At 35.4% G+C, this 12,291-nt stretch overlaps 1 protein-coding gene across 4 annotated transcripts in view; it reads right to left on the minus strand.

Annotated features, from left to right (window-relative positions):
• Positions 1-12,291, minus strand: part of ZFC3H1 (zinc finger C3H1-type containing) — a 37,950-nt gene that overhangs the window by 2,140 nt on the left and 23,519 nt on the right. For 3 of the 4 annotated variants that reach the window (XM_057377801.1, XM_057377809.1, XM_057377792.1), the window contains exons 23-33: positions 11,792-11,983; positions 9,662-9,899; positions 8,407-8,512; positions 8,124-8,322; positions 7,551-7,645; positions 6,552-6,662; positions 4,260-4,364; positions 4,000-4,165; positions 3,222-3,322; positions 1,988-2,089; positions 1,356-1,395 (exon numbers count right to left, since the gene is read on the minus strand). In XM_057377801.1, the coding sequence (XP_057233784.1) occupies positions 1,356-1,395; positions 1,988-2,089; positions 3,222-3,322; positions 4,000-4,165; positions 4,260-4,364; positions 6,552-6,662; positions 7,551-7,645; positions 8,124-8,322; positions 8,407-8,512; positions 9,662-9,899; positions 11,792-11,983 (1,455 nt within the window). Of the gene's footprint in view, positions 1-1,355; positions 1,396-1,920; positions 2,090-3,221; positions 3,323-3,999; positions 4,166-4,259; positions 4,365-6,551; positions 6,663-7,550; positions 7,646-8,123; positions 8,323-8,406; positions 8,513-9,661; positions 9,900-11,791; positions 11,984-12,291 lie in introns of those variants that run through there. The other variant, XR_008966099.1, reaches the window with a different exon arrangement.

Raw genomic sequence — 12,291 nt, forward strand, 5'->3', positions numbered from 1 at the left:
GTAAGATGTAGTCCATCTAATACAATGACTGAAGCAGGGATCTGTGACTAATTACAGATTACACCAAACCATCAACACAGAGACAGAATTAAGGTTGACGAGGCAACCAAGCCTTTTATATCTCCTGACTTTGAGCTATTTGATCTAACAAGCCAAAAATTTCTGCTTCTTAATTCTGTTCTTTTTTAAACATTGTAGGAGATCGTAAAAAAAAGGAAAAAAAAACATTTCATATGTGAGTCWAACAACAGCCATGCTACCCTTTATGGACCAGTTAGAGCTTTAATACTGATTCAGAAGAAAGACCACTGACAAAAAAAAGGACGCTAAGAACAAGTCACTACAAAAATAACACAAAACCAGATACGGCAGGGAAGTAGCACAAATACCACAAGCAAGTGATGAGTCACAAATCCAGGATCTCATGACAACCCCCATCCCCAGAAATACAGCATCTTTCCACTGGCAGAAGAATATTTTGGAAGTGACAGCAACAATACCAGGAAGAAAGTGATTCAGTTGCTGCGCCCATAAACCGCTTTTGTGTTTGTATATAGAGTGATAGTTCCCTCCCCTATGTACTAATAAGTAAACCTATTATTTTTTGGAAAAAAGGAGCTGATGTCTTTTGTGTGGTCAGGTACTATGCAAACTCCTTACACAGATTGGTTGGACAGTCCTCCCCTTCCAACTACTTAACAGAACCAAAGAATAGTTTGGGTTGGAAGGGATCTTACAGATCATCTAGTTAACAAACCCCCTGTCATCAAGAGGGACATCTTCCACCAGACTAGACCAGGTTGCTCAAAACCCCACCCAGTCTTGCCTAGAAACCTCATCCCTGGAAATGATCTACAACTTCTCTGGGCAACATGTTTGTATCTCACCAACCCTACAGTAAAGTTACTTTTCCTAATATTCAAGTTTGAAGCTATCCTCTCTTGTCCTAGTACTACATGTCCTTACAAAAAGCTCCTCTCCAACCCTCTTGTGCACTTGTAAAGATAGTCACTAGCATCTTCCAACACAAATCTTGCATCCCTCTGCTAGAACTTAAAAATACAACAGTCTCCTCCAGGTAAAAAAAAATAAAATAGGAGAAGAATACAGCCCTCCCAATATGGGAAAGATACACAGAAAAAGTATGTACAAGTACTCATATAATTCATTCCACCTCAACTGTCAAAAACGTTTCTCACACTTGAGGCAAATGTTTTGGTGTTTATAAACAAGAGTATTTCAACTAACTAGAAATCTTGGATTTATGAGATGACCATTTCTTTGGATAAAACCAAGGTATGAGAAGTTTTACAGAATTTCATAATTACTCATTTTAGTACACTGTGTTGACTTACTTCTCTTTGTCCCATTAGAAAGCATTCGGCAGCAATGGCTCTGAGGAAAAGAAATATATAAAAACATTTATTCTTGAATTATTTTAAATGCCATTAGTGGCAGAATACTGACTGTGGAATGGAATTACTAATTCCTTGAGAAGAAACTAACTTCCAATGAGGTTAATCTATTGTGAAAAGATAAAAATAGCCATTTTTTAAAAACAACCTTACATGAGCAAGACATTTCAGTGGTTCCCCATTATGAACAAACACTGAAGAAAAAGATCAGTTCAGCATCACTGGATAATGGAGAATACTGCTATTGTGATATATAAAGGGGAGGGGTAGAGAGGGGGAGACAGAAGTCAATAGTTGAATTTTAAACGGCAACTTGTAAACACATCATTCATATTTATCTGCATAATAACCATTCATTTAAGTTTCCCCAAGAGGGAAATTTAATTTCTCATTTTAAAGAAGTGACAGTATCTCTGTCTGCTCTAACAAACAGTTACTCTGTAATTAAGATAACGAAAGAGAAGCTTCCAGCACAAGCCCAATTGGAAGGACATTTCAGATTTACCTTTGTGAAGTAAACCTTACAAACAAAAGCAATATCTATGAAAACAGATGTATGACTGTTGCATTACATTTTCCAGATGGCCAGGCATGTTGGGATATTATATGTAAACATCTTGGCTTGTAGTTTCAGAATCTGAACATTGCTCTCCTCCCAGTATCTCAGAAGCAGTCTGTAAAAGGCATTCATGAGAAAGAAGCACTGCTCTAATCACTTGGAACAGAACAGCTATCCAAAGATACACAAAATTATACACAACATGTATTATACCTAAGTGGGTCAAGAGATGCAAGTCGGAAAAAGCCCAAGCCACCACATACAATACTGACTGATCATGCTCTCAGAACAAAACAAGATACACTTTCAGAGAATAATTAAGAAGTGGAAAATCAGAGAGAAAATATGATCTTGGCATATTACAAGATTACAAGTGGATTACACATCCACTTTCAGCATGCACAAGGTAACTGCACATTTCAAAGCAGACTTATTTTTATAGTCATGTGGCTAGAGATACTGTTCAGTCATTTCTGCTCACCCATTTCATGCAGTATCAACATTGTCTAAGGAAGCTGCAAGTTCCATCTAGACAGAATCGCATCTTGGTTTAAAATGAAGTCATTAACTTTGTGTGCCAAAGGCAGGTGTGTCACACACTCCCCACGCCCATAACCACACACACTCATTTCAGGCCTTGTTTTGAGTTCTTTGCAGGTCACTGTTGATGATGGACGATGTTTTGGGACTTTTCAATATTACTCAAATATTCATGCCTTCACTGCACCTGAACACAGTAAAACTTGGACTCTCTAATCCTCAAAGAGCACGTTTTGGAATACTGTTCAAGTAAAAGTCAGTGCAATGCTTACATTAACTGCTTGCTTCCCATCGGATTTTTAAAATTATGATCTATCATTGCTAAATAAATGTCAAGACTTAAGGGAGCACTGTTATAGAGTGGTGTATCCATTTTTATTTGTTCTGTGCTAGAACTATCCTTGTAATAGATCATCAAGTAACAAGATTTTAATAGAAAACTAGCCCACTTGAAATTTTGACCATTTGGAGTCATCATGTACAATGCAGAGTTAATTGCTGTATAATTATAACCTATCTGCAGATAGTAAAAAATGTTGTCACATCTAAGATTGAGATGGTGTCAGAAGGCACAGTATGCCCTCAAGCAACATGCAATGACAGGAATAGTTTTACTTCTGTAGTAGAAAGCAAATCATGCAGGTCTTGCACAAAAAAAACAATCGTTATGTTAACAGTCTGCCTTGATTAAAAGTATTTTTACATACCTCAGTGCAAGTCCAGGATTAGTAGGCATGGTAGAACAAAACCGTTCCAAGGTTTTGGAATGCTGAGATTTTGGAATGCAGCTCAAATAAAAAAGAATTACCTGTAGAATTCAAATTATAAACATTAATCCACTTTATAGCTCTTATTTTTGTAAGAATAATACTATGACAAACTATGAACACTATGACTAAAATGAATGGCCATCTTCCAACTTTATCCCTCAAGGGTACAGAAATCAATTTGTATAATATAAAGGTAGTGTCAAATTGCTAGCCCCACATTTTAGTCCTTCCAGCATGCATTTATCACATTAACATAAATGCACTGCTTGTTAGCAAAATGGGATCCAGGATTTCTATAAGCTTTATTCCATCTGTACTAGTGCTCAACTTTTTCTTCCTACTTTATTCCTTCTGTTTCTCAGCCATTATAATTTCTATGATAAGAACTGTTTCCATCTGCCAGTGGTACAACTCTGSAGACACCTTTTGCTTAACCCTATCTTCCCTCCCTTACACATTTTCTCTTTTCTCTAGGAAAAAAATAGTTTGTCATTGACATGTCATAAAGTTTCTCTTTGTATTACATGACCTTTATTTGAAAAGGCCATTGCCAGATACTCTACTGCTCGAAATACTACTAAACTCAGACACTTCTTTATTTTCCAGTGTTCTCAGTGTTCATATATTAGTGCTGCACTTGAACAAATTACAGGTACCTGCTAAAAGGTCTTCAGCCTCTTTGTTTAATTAAAACTGTCCACAGATACATTTTTACCTTATTATGAAACTCATAATTGGTCCAATAATCAGCAGTACTAAATGGAATTGGGTATCGTGTGGGGACTGTCACCAGACATCTGTTCACTAGATCAGTAAAAAGCTTGAATTCTTGAACTTTGTTGGTGGATTCAACAACTTTGCTGTTGAGAAAAACAAGGTAACTGGAAGAAAAAAATAAAGAAAAGAAAAAGGATGGTTCTGGTGGCCTTCACTTAATATTTGAGATTAATTAACTTTCTTCCCGTAAGAACTTACTCCAACCAAATGTTCTGAACAGTTTCCTGCTGCATCACTGCCCCCAGAGCTGCTTCATAAGCATCCAGTGCTTCACCAACACTTGCATGAAGAGACTGGCATAAACTGTTTACATAAAAGATAAAAACTGCTGTACATCATAAACACTACATGTAATTACACATTAAGAGTATGACACAATTAAAAACTTCCCATTCTCAGATGCAAGAAAAAACAGGGATTGCAGTATCATGGACTAATTTATCAGTCAATTTATTAGAATGGGTAAGCCTCAAAAGCAGATTAAAAGGAATAATAAAGCAACCATGAAGTTTAAAAAGCAACCCTTCAAAACAAATTAAATATTAGAGGTTGTCTTCTACTACCGTAAAGTACCCTTTACTAATCCTTCTAATAGGAATTATCTAACTGCTACAGAATGGAGACAAGTCTTGAGTTTCTATTTGGAAAGCTCCAGAACAATAAATTTTAAAGTCAGATTAAAACCACTTGAGAAATAATATCAGTCTCCAGCAACAAAATCAGTATTCTGAACCAAGTATTACCATGATCTGGGGTAGAAACATACTGATTGTGTCAGGGATAAAAACCCACTTCAGTTATGTTCAGCAGTTTCTCAAAGAAACAAAGTTGGATCAACATAAGAGACCTCATCAAAGACAGGAGTAGTAGACATCGTCTTACATCATGACATGGTGAAAAATCTGTATTTCAAAGTATAAAGTAACAGTGAAAAAAAGRTAAGACTTTCAGTAAGTAATGAGGGGGAAAAATCTAACCACCTCATTAAGAAGACAATACAGAAATATAAAGTAAGATAAGGCTGACCTTGCTACAGAACCCTCCTGACAAGAGTCACAAAATCAGTGCCTCATTCTACTCCTGCTTTCCCCAGGAATTACGAACTAAATCATCAGTTTGCTACTCTTTCTAAAATACTATGTGTATACAGTTGTGTGCATACATACACATGTGTGCACACACAGTATCATCTTTCCAAGTAAATCACTGCTACAAGAGTTTTAAGGCTTTGCTGATTTCAATCTATTTTTAGTTGGTAAAACWGAACTTGTATGTCTTTTGTCCTCCATACCTGGAGAAAGAAAATACAGATACATAGGCCCAGGTACCTTGACACTTACTGTAGCAAAACTCAAACAGAGAAACACTTAATTATTAGCTCTGACAATAACTGAGGCACTTATTTCAAGAACACTTATTTTATCTCTTAGAAGCAGGTACTAAAATAAAGGAGAATCCGAGCTTAAGTCATGGTACCTTATGATTAAATAATGATCTGAAGTGTCTTAGTAACAATACTTCTACTGTTTAAGTGCCAAAGCCAAAATGGAACTGAAGAGGTAGCTTGTAAAAAAAAAAAAATTAATAACTAAGACAACGCAAAACCGCCCCCTAAAGACCTTAAATTTTCTTGAAAGCCATACATTTTACCTGTAAGTTGTCCACCAGTTAAAAATCATAACCAACAGTGTTGAAGAAGTTCTGAGCAGTTCTCACTCAGTATGTGAAGCAATACTCTCCTTGCCTTTTTACTTATCTAAAAAGTCAAACAGCTATTTGAGAAGCCTGATAAACCCAGACCATGAGGTGGTAAACTTCTTGACCAGCCTAAGCCAACACCTCAGTAACCACAGTTAAGTAACTAGTGTAAATTACAGATGGCTAATACTGTGATGTCTGGCAATCCTGTACATTGCTGATATCAACAGGAATGATGGAAGAAAAAAAGAAAAAGCTTGTGTACACATAACAAAGATATATTTCTTTACAACCTCTTGCAGAGAAAACAGGTCACCCTCCTGCATTAGTTTGGTGTGGAGCTTCTCCATGAACTGCTGAAACAATTACTCACCGATTGGGGAGATGAGGACTAAACAGAATGGAAACTTTTGTAAAGTAAAACTATTGTAAAATAAAAGGGAGACAACTGAAAGCCAAGAGAAAGAAGTACATTACTAAGAGCAGCAACCTAAACCAAAAGTAAAATAAACCAAAAATTCATTTTGAGATGAACACACCTATTACCATTCCCATAGGTCAGAATTCCTAGAAGATTTCTCAAGTGGAAAATTTAAGTTGAAACGCAATTCAGTTTCATAAAATTATCTCCATTGTGCAGCAGGCCAGTAGATTCCCTAAAGACTGGCCAGTCATTTACAGAGAGAACCCAAAGTGATACACCCTTAGGCAAGTACCAAACACTCTGATTTTAAAAATGCAATTTACTCAGACCAAATAGCTGTTTCTCAGAAATTACTTAGAAAATCTCACCAGTAAATCTGCCATAGATATGGGATTTGCTGGTTAACAACATCATCTGTAAGATGTTCTTTATAGAGAGGGGACGTAAATTCAATTGGCATTGGAAAATTCAAGAGGTATCTACAAGAGAAAAAAAGAGTAGTAAACAAGAATATCCTTCTATGTGGAAGAATGCTATTTACATGTAACTTTCAGTTACAAAGTACAGTTTCATGAAAAAAATAAAAAACATGAACTTTTCCCATATTTAACTCTATTCAGATACAATCTGTACAAAAAGCGTTACACAGAAATATAGAAGACAGAAGACACTTACTCTCTCATTATGTACTAAGTTAAATGTTCCCTTGAAAGACTTCCTCCTCCCTTCACAAAATACATCAAGTATGTAAAGGAATATGAGCAAGAATGAATGTTAACACCTAACTTATAGATAAAAACATTTCAAAAGCTCATCTGAATGAACTTTAGCACAGAAGGCTTTTGCTTTCAAGCCCTTTAGAGGAAGCTATTTTGACCATAGAGAACTTGAAAATTTCAAAACTTCTGTCTTTCAATTAGGTGCTAAAATTCAAGTGGAAAATAACCAGGCTGTACATAAACCCACATCTTTTCATCAATAAAATGATGATTAATAACATGCTGAAGTTCTTGATTGAGGTCTTTTACAAATGCCTAAACAGAGTATTGTAGATATGTTATTTGAGGCTCCTAGCTTTAGGGGTAAAAAAAAATAAACAAAACCAATTTTGGCATATATATTATTGATTTTCATTGCCCAAATCCATTCGATTTGCTTGCTCTTTTATCTTTAGATGCTCATGGTTTTACAAATGAGTGTCTATGCAAAAAGAAGTACAAACCTTATACCAAATCATCATTCACTGAAGTTTTGCAAAACATGCCATGCTAAAAAATAGTTTATCATGTTACTCAACGAAAAATCATGTTACTCAGGAAAATGCCAATATTTCCAAGATTTAAATGAAAAGCTTATTCTAAACATACCTTAAGAGATCCATGGGACCATGCTGTTGGCATGTATTCTCAAAGAAAGCTGCCACRAAATCTTGCAACAGTGGAAGAATACTGCTTGACCTTTCCTGTTTTGTTGTTTGGGTTTGGTTTTTTTACAATAAAAAAATTAAAATCAGACAACATGGTAAGAATATGGTAAGAATAATTTAAGCAAAATAATTAACAAGTGGTATGCCTATCTGCAATGCTACATTCTCTTCATTCTCTCAAAAATGACGTTTAAATGGGTTAGTCAGCAGCAGAAAGAAGCTGAAAAAATTATTACAGAGTGTAYTTTTACTTTCTGTTATTCTTGCTTAAGGATATTAACAATGAATTAGAACAACCCAAACTACAAATTTATGATTTTACGTAATTTCTAAGATTACCTTTTTTCATGTCACTTATTTTGCCAATTACATTTTCCCATTTATACAAAAGAGTATTAGACATTACAAAATTATCATTAAGTTGAATCAATCTGAAAAGCTTTTCAAACAACACAGAAACCTCCAATTTGTCAAGCTTGCAGACCAGCAAATAAGTTTTGAAGTGGAGTATTACCTGTGAAACAAGAAATTTACACAATCGATAAAAAATTTCTGCATTCTGAGGATTCTTCTCAAAAGCTCCAATCCACACCCCGTGGGCATTGTCGCTCTGCTCCATCTGCAAATACAAGGTGGCCAAACTCTCCAAGAGCTGACAGTTGTTAGGGCAGAGCTCCAATAAAGATCTACAAAGTTCTGCAGCAGACTCCCACCTTAAAAAAAAGTAAAGGTAAGTTTACAAAACAAAACAACAAAAAGTCAAATACTCTGGTTAAGAATGTCTTGAAACAACTTACCTTTCAAGAAGTTTCAGCAAAGCTATCATGTTTCTGTAGAGTGGAAAGCAGACAGCTATTCTTTTGTCAGCCTCAAGGCTTTCATCAGTACATGTTTTGACTGCATCTTTAAAACAAAAATAAAAAAATGAAGCTCTTACACCTCAAGCAGTGTCAAAGTTATGTGAAGCCTTAACATAGTAAAATGTCTCCTTTAACATAAGGAAAATATGTAAGAGTGAAAAAATATTTCTGAGAGCACTGCTTTTGCAAATTATTAGAAATAAATATCTTCTTTGGAAGAGCTCTTCTTTACACTTATCACCACAGTACAATGACAAAACTTTTCAGTTTCAACTCTTACTCATTTTAAAAACTGGAAACATCCAACCAATGAAACATTAAAACAACATTACACATAGAAGCATATCCCTAGATTTAAAATCACACTCCAGGATTTCCAGTGTAGCTGCTGAAAGCTAATATAGGCTATTATTGTTCTCTCAGCACAATAAGAAGTTATCCAACAATGAACAAACACCCCTTTATCATAGTTAGATGGCTTCCACTCACACAGCTGGACTACTCCATTGATCCCTGACTATGTCAACACTGTATTACCATCAGCAGCAGTGTTATATTCTCAGTGGCAACTCAATACTGCTAACTGGCTAACACAYTAAACACTGACATTTACAGGTAACAGCATTCATCTGCTACTATGAAGTCTGCCTCTGGCAGCAGCACAAGTTAAAAAGTCAGTTTCTTCTACCACCTTCATTTGACATTTTAAAAAATTTATTCCAGTTRCTTAAACTGTGAGTTAAGATAAATACATGCATTGTTCTGCCTCTTTCAAGGAAATACACTATTATTCAAGGAAAGTAACCTTCCAATAAACACATCCTACTGAGGGAAGAAAGGGTAAGAGAATGACAACCAAAGCTTGGCCTTTTGCTTGCATAAGCCCAAGAAAACTAGTCATGTCATGCAATTACAAGCCTGATCTCTTTCTTTGAACTATCATATTCTCTCAAGATAAATCTGTGTCTTGGAACCACAGATTRAAAAACTTAGTGTGTTTGTTACACACCCAAGAACATGGATTTTCCTTGCTATTCTGTTCAAATCAAAATAAAATATTCACTGGATTAATTCAATGGCTTAACACAGTTAGCAGTAATATTGCACTGCCTTGAAATTCCTGAAGTTAAAGAACACTTCTTGCTTTACAACATGTGAAKAATGTATTAAACTTTTACCTCCTTACTCTTACCTTCAAACATAGCTAACAATGTATCAGGATCAGTCTTCACATCTTGAACTGTCTGCCATGGTATTAAAAATGGCTCTTTGTGCACAATCCTAGAAGGACTGACATTAGCTGGATCATAGAACTTGACTGGGAGAACACCAAATTCAATAAGATGTATGTAAGCCAGCCAAGCCAAGCAACGGTCACTTGCAGTAAGGTGTTCTGATATTATCTTTTCATTTGCTGGTTTTAAAGCATTCTGTAAATGTTAAAAGAAATACAGTACATTTTAAGATTTAAGAATGACAAAAGAAAAAAAGATTAAATTTTAATATTYGCAAATCTTTTCCATAGAAAAGACAGGAACTGATTCTTTAGGTAAATCAGAATAATATTCAGCTTATGAATGCATGCCTGTTCAAATCATGTAGTTTCTAGTAACAGGTTCAGAAAAATCGCAGAAATTGTTATTGCAAAAAGTGAAGAGAGAGACTTTGAAAACATGCATCTCCCAACATGTGTTCCATTTTCCACCTTTATTCTATTACCTCCAGTTCCATGGAATTAATACAGTAGCTCTAGACACAACTCATTTCCAACCTGGATTCAACTTACTACACATCCTACTATGTTTTTAGCATTTGGGGTTGTTTGTTTGGTTTGGTGTTTTTATTTATTAAATTCTAGTTATAAAACTACTAAGCTACAGTTATTCAAGTTTACTGAAAGGACCACCATCCACTAGACATAACATTTCAAAAAATGTTTTGGAAACCTTACTGAGAACAAAGATATGTCTCAAATTTTTCTGCTAGTCATATGCAAAGGTAGAATAGTCCAGTTAAATTAGCTGATCCCAAATAAAATACTTAGAGCATGCAATTAAATAAAGTCTAAGAACAAAATAATCCTTAACACAACAGAACCTCATGACTAGTGATGTGCCAATATTTTTCTAGACAAGCATATTATGATCAAAGAATGTATTTTCAAGAGAATTGAATACTTGCAAATTTATGCAAAATTCAGCAGGACACCCATCCTGAAGTAGGTGAAAACTGGTGTTTAAAAAGCACTTTGCTTTTTCACGCCACAAAATACTTCCAAAAAATAGCTTGCATGTTTTTCAATACACACTATTAACTCTGAAGCAGCAGTTACTTTGAMATTTTCTCTGAAATATGATTAAAAAAAATGTCTCGCTAAAACGTTCTTTTCAACTAAACACCTCAGATTAATTTAGAAAAAAAGTCTGATGCTTTGCAGAAAGGTAAGAGAAACGAACCAGTGTCATTCTCCCATATCCACTGGATTTCCATGTCAATTTAACACAATTGACACGGAGTTTTTTCTCCCTCTGTTCTTTTTATTCATTCAGATTTAAAATTTCTCAGTACATTTGGGGAAAGCCATCACAGCATTGCACTTTCCCATTTCAACTGAAGCCGGACAAAAGCGTCAGGGCCTTAARCACTGAAGACAGTGTCAGGGTGAAGCAAGCAACAGGCGGCACCTGCTGGTAGGAATGAAACCACCTGCAACTGAAAGGACAGAGCTCCCACTTTGGGAGAGGATGACATCCATTTCTCACCCTGAGCCATCACTTTTATCATCTACACAACAGTTATCAGTCACCTATTATTTCTACAGTCATAGTTTCGGCCAGAGATAACTCAAGGTCTTTGAAGTTCATAGGAGCAATAATATCTGAATTAATAGCCTCCAGATTCAAGAGCAGGGCAATACTGTTAGATAACCACTATGTTCTTCTTTCCCAAGAACTAGTCGTCTGATAATTTCTGTAAGAATTTTGAATACCTGAGGCAATACATCACTCATAGGCCCTTCACTGCAAAAAACTGATCTGTGGCTTACTAGAAACCAAAAAAAAAGCATTTCCCTGGGATTTTGAGACATAGTATTTGAGACATAGTAGTTCTAGGCTATTAAYTACACAAAATAGACAACAAAATCCCCAAAGGTACATCCAGATTTTAGAATGGCATTACAGCTCAAAACAGAAGCCTCTATTTGTTGAAAGAATTCTCCTAACAGAAGATACAGTTCTTCTAAAATTCACACTATCACAGTCACAGGCACTAAAAAAGTGAAGCTACGAAGACACTCCTGGGATGGTAACTTGGAAGTTACCTGCAGCAGTAGAAGAGCATTCTGATGTCTTCCTGTAAACAGGCTTAAATGAACCCTGTAGAGAAGAGTCTCCAGCAGTTGAAAGGACACAAGATTWGGATTTTCTCCTCTCCCCGTCACTTCCGTTAGGAACTGTAGCATCCTCCCACATACATAGTCTTTTCCATCAAAGGAATTTTCCAAATTTAAAAACTAGAGAAATAAATCATAGCAATAACAATCGCAATACAAGTAAAGCTTCTAGGTCAAAGTTTAAAAATCACAGAGATCACACACTTTGAATAATGTCYTCTGCTGTCTTATGAACCATGTTTCCCTCCCTCACACCAAATTTTCACATTAACCTCAAAAAGATACCACTTTTAATATGTACAAGAACAAACAGCCAAATTTTACAAGCAATATGTCTTGATTTTAAATAACTTTTATTAATTTATAAAAAGTCATGATTTCTACGAATAACCTGCAAGAACTTGAACTTAATTTTCAACTTTTGAGTT

Source organism: Malurus melanocephalus, unplaced genomic scaffold (genome assembly GCF_030028575.1).
Source record: "Malurus melanocephalus ecotype Western Australia unplaced genomic scaffold, MMel_1.1 scaffold_10, whole genome shotgun sequence".
Taxonomy (NCBI): Eukaryota; Metazoa; Chordata; class Aves; order Passeriformes; family Maluridae; genus Malurus; species Malurus melanocephalus.